This window comes from Vipera berus, assembly GCF_964194415.1.
Source record: "Vipera berus genome assembly, chromosome: 6".
In the NCBI taxonomy this organism is placed as follows: Eukaryota; Metazoa; Chordata; class Lepidosauria; order Squamata; family Viperidae; genus Vipera; species Vipera berus.
Genome location: NC_138208.1, coordinates 78809723 through 78829662, shown reverse-complemented (window position 1 = coordinate 78829662; position 19940 = coordinate 78809723). Strand labels below are relative to the sequence as shown.

Genomic DNA, 19940 nt, shown 5'->3' with positions numbered 1-19940 from the left:
AAACCCTTGGTTTCCAGATATGATTCAGTAGTAGTAGTAGTAGTAATTTCCATAGCACATTTACCTATTGCGTTACCTAATGGATCCTGCAGGATGTGTTTCTAAAAATAAAACTTCATCTACTAGCCAAAATTCCCAAACCTGGATGCCTGTCAAATGTATAATTTCATTTCCCAAAATGGCCTAGCTAGCATGGTCCTTGTTAACAATTCTGGGAATGGACATACATGTTTAGAGAAATTTGGGAAGGCTAGCGTAAACAGCAACTGTCTCCAGTCTTCCTTTTTAAAAATTCGTTTGTTTAGGAAATGTCCAGCCTCAACAATCTGACAACTTGAGAATGAAATCTAGGGAACTATATGAGAAATCCCAGTATTTCCTGGGGTTGGCAGAACAATCGTGGAAGACCATCATCCCAGAGGACACAAATGCAGTCTCTCCAGACGGATTCTTGGACTTTTAGCCTAGAGGGAAATAACTTTGATGCAGAGTTTTTTAAGTCACTGTAAATATTTTCTTAAATAGTTATAGGCTTACATTCATTTGAGGGGCTCTTTACATTGCCACTGTAAATCAGCAGATGAGAAAGAAGGTCAGAAACAAAACAAAAAAAGCTATTTAATGAAAAAGCCTTTCAAGCCATAACAGCAGCATTGGGAGGCTTCTGCTGGAGCATGAAAAATAAATCTTTTAGTTGAACAGTTGGGTGATTTACATATGTCCCGAGGGGGCTCTTGAAAAGGCATTCTAGTCTTGGTTACTCTCTCTCTCTGGGGAAGGGGTGAAACTCAGTGGGAGAACCCATATTTTACGTAAGAAGAACCAGATCGCCACCATTTCCAATTAGATCAGAAAAAAGACCTTGCACAGTTAATCCTTGTACAATTAGCTCTTGACTTACAACCATTTGTTTGGTGACCATTTGAAGTTTACAACGGCACTGAAAAAAGTGGCAGCATCCCCATGGTCACATGATCAAAATCGAGACGGGTGGTTACAGATAACCCGGTTACAGTGTCATGTGATCACCTTTTGCTACCTTCTGACAAGCAGAGTCAATGAGCCATCTAGATTCACCTCACAATCATGACGAACTTTCAAATTCTCATGCCCTTATTAAAATCTTACAAGGTTTTTTTATCAGAATGCTAAAATAATCACAATGACTTACAAAAAATTTTGCCAGTTGTATTAGTAGGGAGGTTAAGTTATATGCTGCCACATGGAAAGCATTATCGCATTTCAGTTTTTCAAGTGCCCAAATATTTTAGTTATTTTCCTGCAGCAAAACTAAAGTTCTCTAGGCATCCTTGTGGAAATAATGGCAGGAGAATTTTAAAATTCATCAGACAGTGTCAATATAATAAGAATGTTGTTTTAGCATACGTGGTTGCCTCTTAGGGACTTGGTAGGTCTTCTGACAGCAGACCAATCAAAAGTCACTTTTTTCAGTCCATTGCAATTAAGCTCAGATTATGAGAAAAGTAGTTCAACCAAACAGAGGTTTAGCAGAGAGAAAATTGATACAAATCATATTGAGCTGTACTGACTGATTGCCAAACTCGGTATGAAGCACAGTTCTAGCATTTCTCTGCAAGATAATATTTTAGTTCAGAATTATCCTCATGATTTATAAAGTTTCTCCTACCGTAGATTTTTTTAATATATAATCCTATTATTTTCTTAACAATGTAGTGGAGAATGTCATGCAGGGATTGAAAGCTAACCAAACTTTCTGGAATATCTATATATCCAAACCTACATGGTATTAGTCCAAAATGTTAAATTTCTCAAGTAATTCAGGAATTAAGGAAAAGGAATTTTGTACTCTTGCTGAGTAATCCAAAAGTTCTGTTAAACTGCTAATACGTTGCTAAAACAATGGACTTTCAGGGGTCCTTGATGCTCTCTGAGCTTGGTTGTTTTCTTGCAGATATTTCATTACCCAAACTAAATATCATCATTTGATGATGTTACCTAGTTTGAGTTATGAAACATCTACAAGAAAACAACCAAGCTCAGAGAGCATCAAGGACCCCTGAAAGTCCATTGTTTTAGCAACGTATTAGCACCAAGGACCCCTCATTTCAATCCTAAACTACAAATATTCTCCTCTATTGGTACGATGGATTTTGGAACTATTTTTAAAATATCAGTTGTTTAATTAGTTACAATACTTGTCAGATGTGAAGAATCAGGACCATACATTAAGTTATAGTCAAGCTGATTTATTACTCATGTATATACACAAGACTCTAGTCAACTAACCATCACCACTAAACTGATGCTAGATAAGCGTTAACAGAATTCAAGGACTTAGACAGTTTGTGGGAATGTAACAGCTCTAAGTTAATTACTCTATTGATTCTTCCCCCAGGCTGTGCCACTGCCTTCTCCTACAATAGTGCACTAATCATTTGTTAATCCATTAATAGCTACAGTAATGCAAACATCTTCTGCCAACCTAGCAGTTCGAAAGCACGTAAAAATGCAAGTAGAAAAATAGGGACCACTACGGTGGGAAGGTAACAGCGTTCCGTGCGCCTTTGGCGTCTAGTCATGCCGGCCACATGACCACGGAGATGTCCTTGGACAAGCGCTGGCTCTTCGGCTTTGAAACGGAGATGAGCACCGGCCCCTAGAGTTGGAAACGACTAGCACGCATGTGCGGGGGAACCTTTACCTTTACCTTTAATGCAAACATATTCCTGGGTATGCCAATTTGGGCTATAATCTCATGTTACCTTTTTCATCAGTATTTTTGGAACACTAACCAAATTTCTTTCAGTTGTTCTGGAATTGAGAAAATGCAAAAGGAATACTTACCCAAATGCTGAATTATTTCATTGTTTTATAGAAGAGGAACAGAACTGGAAGAAGGGATGGGCAGCTAAATTAGATTCATTTAGAGGCCAAGACTATTGCTTCTAAGGGGAGGGCTGCTTCTCATCTGATGAACATTCTCCTTCCCATTTTTCTAATAATGTCTCTAGACATTCCCTCAGTTGTGGGAAAATTGTGTCTTCTCCAGAAATAATGGGACTGCAACTTCCCAAATTCCAGCAAGTTGCAATCCTATCAAATGGGAAGGTATCTGATTTAAGCAGAAGGCAGTAGAGATGGATAGGTCTGTCAATTTCCTCTCATTCTATCAATTTCACTTGTTCGTTTTTGTATTTGCAAATTTAGTTTAGTTTTTCCTTTACTGGTTTGCTGACCTGTTTTTTTTTAAAAAGCCTCAAAATGTGCATGTGTCTTGAGTGTTTGTCTCCAGTATGCATCTTAGTTTGAAATATTTTCCAATATATAGATTGTTTGGCATAATTTTCTTGAACAAAAGTATGTTGGCACATGATCCATATTATTCATGCAGACTTTCCTTTAATAAAGATTTGTTTTAACTAGCAAACCACCATTAACAAACCAATAAAAATGCAGAGCATTTCAAAGACCTAAGCTTGGTTTCGTGCATTGGTCTGGAAGGCAAATTTAGTTCAGTTTACATGAGTGCTTTACGGACAGGAAGCCAGGATGTAAACCGAAATAACAATAATAACATTGAGATGTAAACCAATCTCTCTCGTGCCTCTTAGGGAGTTAAGACAAGAAATGATGTGGTGTCCTATCCTTGAGAAGAAGCTGTGTTGGAGACATGCAGTAGACGAACATTCAACACAAGGATAACCAGACATAGCTTTGATCACTCTTATTATTCTAGACAACACCAAGAAAAGGACAAAAAGTAACATGAAAACAGCAAGTGTTATATCTTGCTAATAACTGTCTTATGACTTTTTCTATTGACTGGTGGCTAACCTTATTAAAGCCAGGCTTATAAGACATAATTGCTGTGTTCAGATAACATTATGACCAAATAAGCCATCTTATGATTTACTCTGATAGACTGGCTTACAAAATAAGCTAAGAAAACTGCTGGGTCGCCCACAGCATGCTGAACCACAAACCATCCAGTCCTATTTTAGGCTAGCGGGCTGTGTGAATCCAGCTAGCCCTATAACTTAAATTGTAGTTTCCAAAGAGATGGGGTTTCATCCATGGAAGATTTCTGAAGTAGAAAGGTGTTAAGATTTTAGCTGGCCTAGAAACTACATTTTTTTTATTGGGAGGTCCTCAGTCCCTCAAAAATTTGGAGGTGAGCTATTTCAGCTCTCTGATGATGAGAGGCAGGAGAAGAACTAGGAACGGGTTATAATTGGTATGTGTTCATTGTTTTACAAGTTCCAGAAATGAATTTTAGCCTAAATAGTAGATTTAAGCTCCAGTTACGTAGGAGAAGGAGCGGTAAAACCTTGGGGTGGAGATAAAAGAGAAATCAGCCTAGAATCCTTACGTAGTCATAAGCAGACTAAGCCCAACCCTCCCCCCTTGAATTCTGTTGACTCCTATCCAACTCCAAGCAGGTGCTAACATTAGACGAGAATATTCTTGTCCATATGGCAATAAATCAACTTAATTGGACCTTCACGTGTAGACCTGGTCTTTTGCACCTGACCGATAGGCTTTACTAACATAGTCTGAAGGGTAAGGCTATAGATTCTCTTAACAGTACAAAGGACTACTGTATACTGTTGCAGATTCCATTTGTGAGACCACCCCTAGTTTGATCTTCTGCTATGGGAGAAGTAGAGGCAGATGAACTGAAATTGCATTCACACATTTGCAGGTCTTCTCAGAGTTTGGAGAGGCAGTTGGGGAGAGAAAAAAGTTTGCCATGTTTCTATTGTCTAGAAGAAGTACTCCTTGCCTTCGTTGTGGCTATTAATGCAAAGAGCAGCAGTGCCTCTCCCTTCATTAGCCTGGTTGCTCTCCTGTTTTTCCACAATATTCCTGTTCTGTTCCAGTCTACAACCGGCCCTGTTTGAATGTCAGAGACAACCCCTTTTTATAGTCAACAGGCTGGAAAAAAACCAACCAAATTTATTGACAAAGAAATCAAAAGTTCAAACAAGAGTTAAACGAAGAGTTAAACCAAAAGTTTAAACAAGAGTTAAACAGGAATAACAGACCAGGACTCTAGCAGAAGATCTTCAAACAGTTGCCTTCAGCAACCAGCACCTCCAACACCTTCCCCTTTTATCAGCAGTCCCAAGGCGTGGCTTCTCATTGCCTTCTCCCGAGTTGCCTCATTGCCTTCCTCTGTTCTGCTCTGCTAGATTGCCTCCTGCTCCTAACGTCCCTGAACAGAGCCAGCTGTGGATCATCTTCTTCCACTACCTCGTGCTCACACAGCTGAGTCTGATGAGGAACAAGATGGGAGGGGCCAGGCTGAGAGTCCTGCAGTGCATCAGAACCTCCCTCTGACACCAAAGGCTCTCCAAACCCCTCCTCCTCCTCTTCAGAATCATCAGATTCAGCTGCCGGAACCACAGGCTGACGCTGAATCACAACAGTTGCATTTCAGGTAATACTGTGCCTTAGTATGATTTCCAACTAAGCAGTTCTGGCTTAAGCACATGACAAACACGAGCCACAGTCTTTCAGAAGGGCCCATATGAAGATGCCTGCATGCCCCTTAGGTAATGATGTTCTTGCCATCCTACTACCTTCAATCAATGAGGAGTCAGATCTGTGGTTCAAATAACTTTTGCTGAACACTGGCTGTGAATATGCCCTCCTAAGTCAGAGTTTTACTGCCAGTCCCTGGTATCAACTGGCTTTGCTGCCGTTCCTCCTAGTTGGAGCTATAAGGTCCTCTGAACGCTTCATGGGCTAAAGAAGGGACAGGAACAAAAGAAGGTTAGACTTTTCCAAGTATTTCGTACTACCCCATCAATAGGAGGTGGTTCCTACTGGTCTGACAGGCAAAGAAATGGAGGATGACTGTAGCATTAATGCTACAGTACGTAAGCATTTTACAGGGGAAAACTCCAAAAACATCTTGTCCACGCTTCCTTTGAGTACAATTCCAGCACAACAATAAAGAATTTGTATCTGCAGCCTTGATTTGCAAACTGATTAAATCAGGAAGTCAATTACCAAATCTGTAAAAAGCAACAGAGGTGTCATGTCCAATTTCTCAAAGCTGTCCCTTCATCTACGCATCACATGAGCAAAATAACACAAATACCTGGCCAGCAAATCTTTTGAACTCTACAACAATTTGAGAAAAGCAATTATTTACCTCTTTCCAGCAGTGGCTTCTAAATCTGCACACCATCTCAGTTTTGGAACCTATTCCACTTGTCTCACATGCTGCTCTCATCTGTTTCTTAAGACAGTTTCAATAATTCCAGTCCAGATTGCAGTGGCTTGGCCACAAGGCTAGGCTGGTACTTCATCTGGACTACGGTCATTGTAAGACTTGTGTACTTGCTCCCTGATTGTGTCCTTCCCCTCCTCACTGATTGATTCCTGTGTGGACCAGCCTACTAGTTTATGCCTTTTCCTTTTAGGGGCTATTCCTTCCTCACTACTCCTCATGTGTACATATGTGCCACACACCTAAGGGCCTTCAGTTCTTTTCCCACCATATGTGCCTTGTCACTAAGGTAGACCCTTTTTCGTTTTTGTTTTTCTTTTCCCTTTATGGCACCACCATAGCTGTGATGCTAGAATAACCAAAGCAATAAGAAATAAGTTGTCCTCTCATTCCTACAATCTTCTGGAAATCTCTGAAAACTTTGCAGCAAGGAAGAACCGTTCAATATCATAGAACCAAGACAGCAACGTTCTTACAGTGCAACCTAAAGATGTGTCATTTAAAAAAATAAACAAGAGGCAAGGGAAGCTTGGCAGGTCTATGGGTAGAAGGTGGGAAAGCAAGGGACACGTCCTTCACTCAGTCTGGACAGAAAGTGAAAGTGTGCCCATTAGGCAATGTAAGAATGGAAAAGAGTATGAACGTCTATGGTTGAGGATAGCTCAGGGGTAGGCAACCTTGGCTCTTTTATGACTCGTGGACTTCAGCTGGCTCAGGAATTCTGGGAGTCGAAGTCCACGAGTCATAAAAGAGCCGAGGTTGCCTACCCCTGGGATAGCTCATTGACTTAGACAGTCAATGAATCAACCACAAGATTATTTTAAGATTATTTTAATAAAGCAACTGCCAACCATTACAGAATATACAACCTGGTAATCCAGGGCAATGATTAGTCACAGGAGGGGAGAGGGGATGTCAGGCGCTGCAGTGAATCAGAGCCTGAGCAAACTACCAGATCAGAATGAAGCAATGGAATGAAGCCGCTACCGTGGCTTGGTCAACCGTTTTGAACAAAAACTGGTGGGTTGTATTTGCAGTGGGCTGGAAATGGAGCAAAATGCCATCCATCCCTGCACTTAGCAAGGGGCAAAGGGCACATATTAGGAATGGGTCAAGCAGAAGATGCAGATCTACCCTCATTTCTAGACAAGTAGTTCTTCTTAACCAATTTCTCCAAAGTAATTGGAGTAAAAATTGTTTGCAAAATTCTCCTATGGATCTGTCAGCTGCTTTTGGGGCTGCCCCTTGGTCCCTATACACAGGTAGTATGTTGGGGAAAAGCTCTGAACGAAGGAGAAGGGATTAAACAACTCCTTTACCTAAGTTTTTGCATAAGAGAATGCAGCTGAGATACGTCATCAAACAGATATCCTCAAGGCAAGGGGCTTCCTTGAGATCCTCTGCTGGTCTGTCTGCATCTAACCTGTTAGACCCCAATTTTGATTTCCATTACAAAAAAGCAAACACCAGCCAAACAAGCAATGCTTGGTTCTATGGAACTAAATCTGAGAGACTATAGTGATATCAGACGTTGTCTGCATTGATAATAAGTGAATGATACTTACTGATGCATAATCAATTATTGGAACGCATTTAAAATATCCAAAGCCTGCCTCTATTCAAACATCCTATAATTTCATCTCAGGCTGTCCATCACAATCAAATCTACATAATAGTTGTCAGACGCTTTGAACGTGACTATTACCAGCCCCTCCTGCTCGCCAAACAAACTTCATATCTGCCTTCTTTCACCTCTTCTAGTTCAGGAATTCTCTCGGAAGACACAACTGAGGCCACACAGAATTTGCAGAAAGCCTTCACAGAGGGGAGCTGTTAATGTTTTTTTTGCAAACATCTGGACCATACAATACGCTGATTTGCACCCAAATTATTAAGTGGATGAAGTTTCAAAGGCAACACTTGAAAAAAATGAAGGGGAAAAAAAACAGGCCGTGGCTGAATCTCAAAAGTTACTCACCTCTCTGCTTCCTGGCGCATTTCCTCCCGTTTTTGTCTCCTAAGCTCTCTGCGACGTTCAAAGTCGTCCATGATATATATTCAAGTTCAGATAAACCCCCCAAATCAGACTGAATTTGAGAAAGAGAGAGAAAGAGGGGGGGAGTCAGAATTAGAAATGAAGCCTCCTATTAACAGAATCATATCCAAGTATAGTCATGTTCGCATCCACAGTTAAAACAATTCTCTGGAAGCACCAAACATTTTACGAAATGTTTAGCAAGTTTCTGTTTGGAAGTCAGCTTCCTTGCTGGAAATTAAAACAAGTTGTAACATTTTACCTTTGATGAAAGAAGCAGATGGGGTATGTCTTAAAAGAGCTATTTATGCTTACTGACGTCTTCCTCCTACTATAAATGTTTAGCAAAATAATAATGACAAGTTTTAAGTGAGATATGCAAATTTGCTATTTTGATAACTGGAAGCACAAAGCAGGCTATTTCACTGTAGCCTCAGGTTTGCACCACTGCAGATGTGCAGCAGTCAGAAAAGAATTTGTTAACGGTCAAAAACAGTTGTCCAGCAACAAAATATTTATCTTTCGCTTTAATGCTACTTTCTTTGCTAATCACAAAGCTAAAAGCATGCTTTTTGGAAAGGTTAAAATTGAAAATTCTGCTGTCAGTGGGAACAAAAGAGGAAAAGAAGCTAATGGTTAAAAATAGAAATATTGCTCTAAAACCTCCTTAAAAAATAAAAAAATAAAACGGACACTTGAGATGCAGGAAGCGGTGGGGGGCCGGGGGGGGAGAAGTGGACCGATTGAAGCATCTGCAATTTAAATCTGCACCTACCTTCTTCTTGTAGGTTTACTCCATAAAATATTTGCTCCGTTATAGTTCCTTTATGCGCGAAACCCTTTCAGGCTTTCGTTTATATCCTATCGAGACAAATATAGGAGAATTCTCCTGCAGGCCCCCCCAACTAAAAATGACTACCAGAAAAGGGAAAGCTCTTCTCTTTTTGTCCCGGCTTTGTTTACAGAGCTGTCAGTGGTTAGTTAAACTCTGCCTGGAATCTAGCATTTAAGGCCTGCTCCAAGAGCGTTTCCTGTGTTGAGCTGGAGGCCCTCAACTTCCTTTGGAATTCTAGCCTAGACTCCGCTCTCAGGGTGCTTTTTTTTCTTTCTTCCCCTTTTTTTTTAAAGTAACTTTCCCCTCCTTCTTTCAAAATTCCCAAGTCTTTATGGCAGTCCAAATTCAGGCTTTTTTTTTTTTACAATGAATTTAAACTGGGCAAACGTGAGATAAATGCACACTGCTATTCAAAAGAAGCAAAAAGAATCCTGTGTTAATGAACACTTGTTTGCTGATTATTAAGGGGTGTGTGTGTGAGTGAGTGTGTGTGTGTGTGTGTGTGTGTGTCTGTGTATGGCAGAGGTCTTCAAACTCGGCCCTTTTATGACTTGTGGACTTCAACTCCCAGAATTCCTCAGCCAGCACGCCACAAGTCATAAAAGGGCCGAGTTTGAAGACCCCTGGTGTATGGGGTGGTATAGGTAGTCCTCGACTTACAACCATTCATTTACTGTCCAAAGTTACTGAAAAAAAGGGACTGTTGACTGTTTTTCACATGAGAGTTGCAGCCTCCCTGTGGTCTCGTGAACAAAATTCAGATACTACTTGCAACTGGCATGTATTTATGCTGGTTGTCGTGTCCCAGGTCATGTGAGCTTCTGACAAGCAAAGTCAATGGGGAAGTCAGAGTCGCTTAACAACCGTGTGACTAACTTAACACCTGCAGTGATTCACTTAAGGGCTACGGCAAGGAAGGTCATAAAATTGGGCAAAACTCATTAAACCACAGTCTTAAGCTCAATTGTGGCAATAAGTTGATGATTACCTGTATTTGGTCTCATAGGATTACTCAGGGGAAGGCAATGGGGTGGAGAAGAATGATATAATCATTGCCGATCCTTAATACTTGAACACAGTAGTACAGTATAGCATTATTGTATACTATGTATATAAAAACATATACAGGTAATCCTTGACTTACAACCGCTCATTTAGTGATCATTTGGAGTTACAACAGCACTGAAAAAGGTGACATGACTGCTTCTCACACGTAGGATCATTGCAGCATCCCTAGGGTCACGTGATCAAAATTCAGCCATTTGGCAACTGACTCATGTTTATCACAGTTGCGGTGTCCCGGAGCCATATGATCACTTTTTGTAGCCTGACAAGCAAAATCAATGGAGAAGTCAGATTCACTTAACAGCGTGTTACCAACTTAACAACTGCAGTGATTCACTTAACAACTATGGCAAGAAGGTCATACATGGGGCAAAATTCACTTAACTGTTTCACTTAGCAGCAGAAATGTTGGGCTCAATTGTGGTCGTAAGTTGAGGACTACCCGCACAACATTGCACTGGGCTCCTGGAGTGCCCACTTTTATGCAGTATATTCTCCACACACATTCCTAAGTGAAGTTAGCGTATTTTTACTTATTTTCTGGAAGTCCCTCAAGACCTGGCTATGTCATCAGGCCTGGAGATCCCAGGAGACAGGAAATCTTGAGGTGGCTCCGTTATTAATATTAAATCTCCTGTATGCTTTATGATTTTTAAAAGCTTTTTAATAATGATAGCTTTTTAAATACATTTATTGTTTGTGTCTTATTGTAAGGTGCCTATTTTTGTGAGATGGACAGACATATAAATTTAATCAATAAAATCTGTCTTTAATGCCTGTTTTCATTACAAAGAAATTATATCGGCCCACAGGTGGCAGGTCAAGGAGTAAAAATCATCGAATACTACAACTGAAGGACACCAAGTCCAACCCTTTGGGTCAACACAAGAATGCAAATTAAAGATGGCTGTCTAGCCTCCATCTGAACACATCCATTGAAGCAAGACAACTCTTACAATAATTGTTTCCTTGCAAAACTGCTCTTATTCAATTCCTCTCAAGGTATTTATTCTTTTGTTTAATAAAATGGATACTTTTAAAACGAGCTTGAAACCCAATTAAAGGATCGTATTCAGTTGATCAATTATTGACACCAAGAAGTGGACCTTATAAATTGGGGCTTTCCCATCTGGATACTCCTCACCTGAGAGTTGTCATCTGTGAAGTTGTCAACAATCCTAGTTGTTCCCTTCTACTTTTTTGAGTTGAACATCAACTGCAAATAGTTAAGGCCCACATGTTGTGGCCATAGCAGCAAAACATGTTAGCCTAGACCAGGGGTAGGCAACCTTGGCTCTTTTATGACTCATGGACTTCAACTCCCAGAATTCCTGAGCCACCTGGCTCAGGAATTCTGGGAGTTTTATTTTATTTATTTATTTATTTATTTTAATCCCATTTATATCCCGCCCTTCTCCGAAGACTCAGGGCGGCTTACAATTTAAGCACAAACCAATGTGCTTAGCAATAGCCTTCATTCTATGTATATGCCTGCTTATTAGGGCTTTCCCCCCCCAAACGGCATTATTATTATTATTATTATAGTTGAAGTCCATGAGTCATAAAAGTGCCGAAGTTGCCTACCCCTGGCCTAGACCCACCTCAGAAAAAGTTATGGACATGCTACAAGGCTTTAACACTGCTAAACAGGCATGTATAAATGGACCTGGGACTATAGGAACCTGAGGTCCCTACAAACCTTCTGAAGAACATGTAGAGTATGCAGTGCAACCATTCCTGATGACCATTAGGTGATTTTTGGCTACTTTGGTTTGACCTACCTCATCAACGTTTTGTCATGGGGTTAAAATGGGATAGAGAATTTCCTCCATACTAGGGGACAGAATATAATATAATAGTAATACTTCATAATGGCCTTCAGCCCAGTACATACTTATAGTATATCATGCTAATCATAAATAATCAGGTTTGGTTTACTGTAGAATTAAGAGTATAATACCTGGGCTGCAACAATTTGGCTGGCCCTAAGATGGCAGATGAGATACACAAAGCTCTTAGTTATCTACTGACACCTAGTGCTCATCTGAATTTTTGCAGTCCCAGTATGGAAGTTGTGTGAAACCAACCATTGTGGGGGGTTTTTGCTTACCATATCATGGCTCATTTTTACAACAAAACTCATGGCTTACCGAGAGTGATATGTTTAACTGGTCCCTAATGAAGATCCAGGGACAATTTGAAAACTAACATTGACTGTAATTACAGGAGCAAAATCTATTCATTATAGGTCATATCTAGACTTCTGAAGTAGTTTTGGGACAACAACTGCTTACCGTTGCAGCCCAAAATGGTAAGAAAAGATCTAATGTTTGTTAGTTAATATTATTTCATTTTATTTTTAAAAAATACATGCTGTTATCCCAAACAAAGTTTCCTATAAGGCTTTTACATTATGACATCTCAATCATACATTTCTTTCTATTTTGTTACAACCCCAATCTTGTCCCTGGTAAAATCCAAATGATCAGCTGGAGATGATCGTTAGAATGTGGTAGTGGAGGCTAATTCAGCTCACTGCCAGGAGTTCAATCCTCACCGGCTCAAGATTGGCTCAGTCTTCCATCCTCCCGAAGTCGGTAAAATGAGGACACAGATTGTTGGGGGCCATATGCTGACTCTGTAGACTGCTTAGAGAGAGCTGTAAAGCACTGTGAAGCGCTATATAAGTCTAAGTGCTATTGATATGTCCTTTGAAAAAGCTTTCATTCATCAATTACCATGCCATATCAAACACGGTTCTGTTGTATCAAACTGATGATAAGAAATAAGTGGCCCCCAACCCCTGGTCCATGGACTGGCACCGGTCTGTGGCATGCCAGAAACCAGGCCACGCAAACAAGCAAAGTCCCATCCATGGGATGCAGGCAGCATGTGAAACCACGCCCCCTCCGGTCCACGGAAAAACCTCTTTCCAAGGAACAAGTCCCTGGTGAGGGGCCACTAGTCTTGCCTATTAAGATGTTTAGGATGTCTGGGAATTCCTGCTTGACATTACGTTTTGCCATGGAATACTTTTTAGAATAAGATTGTTTGGTTTGGGTAGAGCGTCTCAATGGCATTATATACAAAATGTAGCAATTAATCACTTTAAAGGCTGAATTGTTCTCTTTCCTTCCCCCCCCCCACCCCAGCGCTGTCTGTCTGTTCAGTCTTGAGTGCATTCACTGTATTGTTTCCACAGTCCCTAATTCCTGGTTATGCTGCATCTACTATGACCCACAGTAGGTTGACTCCAGTAGGAGTCAGAGGTCATCGGGCTATTTTGTGGTTTTTTTTTCCTGCCAGCTAGGCCCACCTGTGGGGCCTGCCCAAGGACAGACTCTGGTGTAGCACTGGTCTTTAGCCCCAAACATATATACTGTCTTTCCAGATTGTTCTTTGTTGATCTAAAAGTACCGTAGGTTTGTTAGAGACAAAACTTAAGTTCCTGTGCATTGGCTTAACTGTCTGCCTGGATGAGTAGAGAACAATTAAAGAGCAGCTAACCAGAATACTATCCATCTATCTATCTATCTGTCTGTCTGTCTGTCTGTCTGTCTCTATCTCTCTGTCTCTATTTCTCTATCTCTATCTTTGTCTCTATCTTTATTTCTCTATCTCTGTCTCTATCTCTATCTTTATCTCTCTATCTCTATCTCTGCCTCTGTCTCTGTCTCTTATTTTTATCTCTCTATCTCTGTTTCTGCCTCTGTCTCTAGCTCTATCATCTCATTTAGCCTTCCAGATCCATCTCTTCAAATAGGTATTCAGGAACTGCCTGGCTAAGACATACAGTCATCAAACAAATCCAGGTCAAGGTGTATTCCAGCTTACTAACAGCCATCCGCTTCAGCCTACTTCAGTCATTCCCCTTGTAGCGATTTGTCATCCTAGCACTGATTCTCTGCCAAAGGTCCTCCAGAATCACTCCAGTCATTCTTACGGGTGGTCCTCAACTTATGATCATTTGTTTAATGACCATTCAAGGTTACAACAGTGCTCAGAAAAATGACATAGGACCAGTCCCCTCACTTATGACTGTTACAGCATCCAAATTCAGGTACTTGACAACCAGCATGTATTTATGACAGTTCAAGCATCCCAGAATGATCACTATTTGCAACCTCAGCTTAACAACCATGTGATTTGCTTAATGATTACAGCAAAAAAGAATGTATAATTGGGCATGACTCACTTAATAACAGCATTACTTAGCAACCAAATTCCAGTCCCAATTGTGGTGATAGGTCAAGAATTACCTATATTTCCTTGCTGCAAACTAACACTTCTGAAATAGAAAATAATAACACAGTTGATAACTGTGCATCATTTCAGAAATCAGACTTCCAAATGAAATTACCCAATCCATTGAGGCGGATTGGACTGAAGTCATAAATCCAATTTAAATAGCCAAAGCAAGGCACTAGGCCTGAAAGAATAATTGTACTAACAGAAAAGGCCTGGATGAAAAAGGAACTGAGAAGGATGTATTTCATCAGAAATCAGATTGTGTGAGGACTAAGAATTAACACGACATTTTTAATGTTGCAAGTCACAGATGTGTTAATAACCTGCTGTAGAAAGTTAGAAATCAGGCAAGGTTTAACTACAAATGCTATTAAATCTTAATTGAGGAATATTACAGTTTCAAGAGTGCTATAGCATCCCAAAAAGTGAAAATGCGCTTTTTAAGAAGAAATCTCAAGATAGCCACAAACTTACAGAATATGATCCATTGTTGGAACTTGAATTTGCCAAGCTAGATCCACATCTATCACCTTTGGATACCAAGACAATGCTCATAGGAAAAAGTAGGTGCTTTAGTCATCTTTGAGTTACTTACCTAAGGACATAGCATGCAACAATTCCAAGGAGGAGAGCAAAAGAAAAAATTATACTTCCTTTTATAATAATTTTTTCCAGGGCTGAGAAGCGAAATGTCTTCAGAGATAAACAAGAAAGTCCAGTTGCCTCTTGAAAAAGTACCTTCGGGACAACATGACCTGGATGACTGAGAATCTCAGTCCGCAGGCCAACTCAGCAAACAGCCACTCATGTGTCTTGTCTATAGTCAACTGACATTTTCTATATTTGTCTAATGATGACAATTGGCTGGTTGTCCAAGTGTTGCTCAGAGCTGAAGAAGCTTCTTGGATGAGAAGCGAAACGTCTTCGAAGAAAAACAAGGAAGTGCAGTTGCCTCTTGAAAAAGCACCTTTGGGACAGTGTCCTATGGTGGATTCTTGAATCATCTAAGGAATTCTGCATTCCACGCCTTTCCAAGTTCAAGGCTTTTTCTCCAAAGTTTTCAGGGCCAGCACTTTCCCTTTCAATTATTTCTCAAATCTTCCTTTTGTATTTATTGGCTTCAAAGGCTATGATTTTCATGTTTCCCCAGTGTGGTCTGAAGCAGCCCTTTCACGTATTGTTCCGCAACTCCAACTTTTTTTTTTGTCCTTTAATTTTCTAACGATTCTGATGTTTTGCTAACCTGGTCATCCATCCCAACTCTTTCTCCTGCGTCTGCTTTGCTTTATAGGGTGATATGAGGATTTCATAGATGGTATCTTGTTGCAATTCCTTCAGACATTGGGGGGGGGGGAACTACTTTATTCAGGCATTTTCAACTTGTATTTTGCCTAGTATTTCTACTAGGCAAATATTGCATTTTCGGCAAATTCTCTGGAACCTCTGCATATTTAGCATCTGGTTCTTGTATTTTCCTTCTCAGACTAAATTGTCCTTGAGGGATTGTTGTTTTTCCTGAAGGCTTCCTTTACATTTTTATTTTCTTATAACTTATCTTCCATCCTGACCCACATTGTATCTGTCTTAGCTTCAGGCCTCCTCAGATTCCAATCTTAGCTGTTTCTGCATGATTTGAGGGGCAGTTGAAGTATCAGGAGGTGTGAACTCATAAATAATAGACTTCTTCTTCTTCTTCTTCTTCTTCTTCTTCTTCTTCTTCTTCTTCTTCTTCTTCTTCTTCTTCTTCTTCTTCTTCTTCTTCTTCTTCTTCTTCTTCTTCTTCTTCTTCTTCTTCTTCTTCTTCTTTTTGATAATGAGGACATCCAGGAAAGACAGGCCATCATTTTGTTCTTTGTTCACTGTGAACTTTATTGCTGGATTTTGTTCATTCAAGTACTATAGGAACTCCTCTACATCTTCACTGTTATCCCAAAGCACAAATATGTCACCGACATATCTACCCATGTGCTCGACTCCTTTATGGTCAATAAGGCATTGTTTTCCAGGTTGTTTATCTGTCTGTAGTATGCAAGAGAAGAAGGGGACAACAGAGAATGAGGTGGCTGGATGGAGTTACTGAAGCAGTAGGTGTGAGCCTAAATGGACTCCAGAAGATGGTAGAGGACAGGAAGACCTGGAGGAACGTTGTCCATGGGGTCGCGATGGGTCGGACATGACTTTGCAACTAAGAACAACAACAAGTATGCAGTGCAATATGAAAAACTGTAAAGTTTACACTGTTTGCTTGATTAGTAATTCACTTTTAATTTAATTCTGCATCACCTTTGATTATTGCCCTTTTACAGGCAAATTCGTATGCATTCCAGTGATTTATTTCTCAGCGTAATCATAAAGAAGTTAAGCGTGTCAGTGTAACTTATTTTCATGCTATTGGTTAGGTTGGTCATTTTTATGCTTTATGCAAATTGTTTGCTGCTTTTAATAGTTGATTATATGTTATACAGAATAGCAATAGCAAAAGCACTATATACCGCTTCATAGTGCTTTACCGCCCTCTCTAAGCGGTTTGCAGAGGCAGCATATTGCCCCAAACAATCTGGATCCTCATTTTACCAACCTCAGATGGGTGAAAAGCTGAGCCAACCTTGAGCCAGTCAGGATCAAACTGCTGACAATTGTCAGAATTAGCCTGCAATACTGCATTCTAACCACTGTGCCATCATAGTAGGGATAACTGGTGGGGAAGTGCTTTGCCCTTTTTGTTGACCAAGGACCAACAATAAGATCAAAGCATCTTCCCATCAGCAATCTGCACCCGTTTCAGCATAAATGCATTCCAAGATTAACATCAGACCAGCAGTCAAATAAACAATACCCCAATCAAGGAACTACCAAACAAGCAAACAGCAAACAGCCCAACCAAATAACTTCTAAGATCACCCCCACCAACACTGACAGGGCAAGCCACTAGAATATAACCTGAGAGCAAACCCCACTCCTTATTAGCATTAATGATATTACCTAGTTTGGGTAATAAAATGTCTGCAAGAAATCAACCAAGCTCAGAGATCATCAAGGACTCCTAATTTTATAAGTAATCATATTCAGTATAATGTTAGTGCAGGGGTCTGCAACCTTGACAACTTTAAAACTTGTGGACTTCAGCTCCCAGAATTCCTCAGCCAGCTATGCTGGGAGCTGAAGTCCACAAGTCTTAAAGTTGTCAAGGTTGCAGACCCATTGTGTTAGCGTTTACATTATAACTTAATATATATTTGCCGAGGACGCTACTTATACTTGTCTACGACTGCAGTAAAACTCAATGAAATTGATATTGAGGATCTATGGTGAGATTGTCTAATGATAGGCAAAAAGTTAAATCAATATATGCCTCCTTCAGCTCTATAGAAGTTCCACATGGGTTTATCATTGGAAGCTACCTGAAAGGGGCCAATAGCCCAGAGCGGATGAATAAATTATCTTCAGAAATGTGCCTAGGAAGGACAACGGTTTATAAAAGAGACAGCCTGAAGTTATCTGTGGAATGGCCCACCCTGGTTACCTTGGAGAGACAACTTGAACCGATCGCTCTGTTCTTAAAGACATCATTTAGGATATGGAACAGCTCATTCCAAGAGCAAACTGTGCATTCTGACCCTTGTGTATATATAATGTAATGCTTTATTTGTGTGCAATAGCATCTGTTGGACCACAAGCAAGCAACCCAAGGAAGAAGAAAGGACAAATTCACCCCCCCACCCGCCCTTCATCTAAAAAATGAAGCAAACTAAGACAACCCTGACTTGAGCATAAGTTGTTTAAACTGGCACCCTAATCTAACCACATGTCAAGCATTCTTCTGCAGTATCTAAAAGAATGAGGTCCTTAGTCTGTCTTAAAGGAAAACAAATAAATCTGTTTTCTATCAAAATCTGTTCAGAGATGTTTGGAAAAGTTCTGCAGAGGAGGAGCATTGGCTCTAGTTTAAACCAGCTGTAAACAGAGGCAATTCTTCTTGCAGGAACTGAGAAAAAAAGAGGGTGAGTCCAGATTCCATCTTTGCTAATGGTTCAGTTTACAACTGGTGCCTATTTATTACTTGTTGATATCTTACATTTATTCTTTTTTATTTTTTGTCGCTCAACAGCAAGATACCGGTGAAGAGGGCACAGCAACGCCTGCACTTTCTGTGTCGTATGAGAAGGGAAACTCTTCCTTCCCCTGTCCTTACCACTTTCCATAGAGGGGCGATTGAAAGCAAGTGATCATATTACCTTACTCTGTGGTTTGGAGGTATTACTGTCTCGGACAGGAAGGCTATGAGAGAGTGATGAGGATGGCAGAAAAGGTTATTGGAAGTTCATTTCCTTCTATCCAGGACCTAGCACAGGGGCAGGCAACCTCGGCTCTTTTATGACTCATGGACTTCAACTCCCAGAATTCCTGAGCCGAGGTTGCCTACCCCTGACCTAGCATATAAGCAATGCTGGACCAGGGTCTGCAGTATTGTCTGGGATGCTATACATCCTGTCCATGACCAATTTTCTTTGTTACCTTCTGGGAGGAGGCTTCACAGTATCTGAAGCAGAACAACTAGATTCTCTAATAGCTTTGTACTATATAGTATCAACTTTGTTAACTCTCAGGACTCTTTTTTTCAGCTATGTATTCAAAGTGGATTGTGATATGTGTGTTTATGTGTATACATATATATACATACATACACACACACAAACACATACATATATATACACACATACTTACATATACATATATATATACATACACATACATATAAATATTTATATATATACACATACATATTACAGTCCACTTTGAATATATATGACTCCTGCGAGTCCCTTGGACTGCAAGGCGATCAAACCCGTCAGTCCTAGAGGAGATCAACCCTGACTGTTCTTTAGAAGGCCAGATCCTGAAGCTAAAACTCAAATACTTTGGCCACCTAATGAGAAGGAAGGACTCACTGGAGAAGAGCCTCATGCTGGGAACGATTGAGAGCAATAGAAGAAGGGGACGACAGAGAATGAGGTGGCTGGATGGAGTCACTGAAGCAGTAGGCGTGAGCTTAAATGGACTCCAGAAGATGGTAGAGGACAGGAAGGCCTGGAGGAACGATGTCCATAGGGTCACGATGGGTCGGACACGACTTCGCAACTAACAACAACAACAAAATGTTCTCATCAGTCAGTCATACCCTTTATCTGAGATTCGAACCTGGGCTGATTATATATTAGGCAGTTGTTTTAACTTCCTGAGCCACAGGTTCTTTCTCTCTTTTATTAGCTAGAAGGCAAGGGAAATATGTGTTAAGAATTTGTCAAGGCTTTTTGAATGCACCTTGCTAATTAACTCTTTCTTTCCTGCTTTGGCTTGACTCAAGGCTTACCCACATTATATGTAAATTATTCAAATTGCTAATAAAGAATTTGGGAGGCTGAGATGATCATTTCGAACTAATATATAATCAGCCCAGGTTCGAATCTCAGATAAAGGGTATGACTGACTGATGAGAACATAATAAGTTCGAAATGATCATCTCAGCCTCCCAAATT

General features: G+C 40.3%; 1 protein-coding gene across 8 annotated transcripts in view; it reads right to left on the bottom strand.

Moving 5' to 3' along the window:
* Window positions 1-19940, bottom strand: part of CALD1 (caldesmon 1) — a 226826-nt gene that overhangs the window by 112015 nt on the left and 94871 nt on the right. For 3 of the 8 annotated variants that reach the window (XM_081331791.1, XM_081331794.1, XM_081331796.1), the window contains exons 1-2: window positions 9031-9565; window positions 8199-8307 (exon numbers count right to left, since the gene is read on the bottom strand). In XM_081331791.1, coding sequence (XP_081187917.1) covers window positions 8199-8269 — 71 coding nt within the window. In that variant the 5' untranslated portion in view covers window positions 8270-8307; window positions 9031-9565. Of the gene's footprint in view, window positions 1-8198; window positions 8308-9030; window positions 9573-19940 lie in introns of those variants that run through there. The other 5 variants (XM_081331793.1, XM_081331792.1, XM_081331798.1 and 2 more) reach the window with 4 other exon arrangements.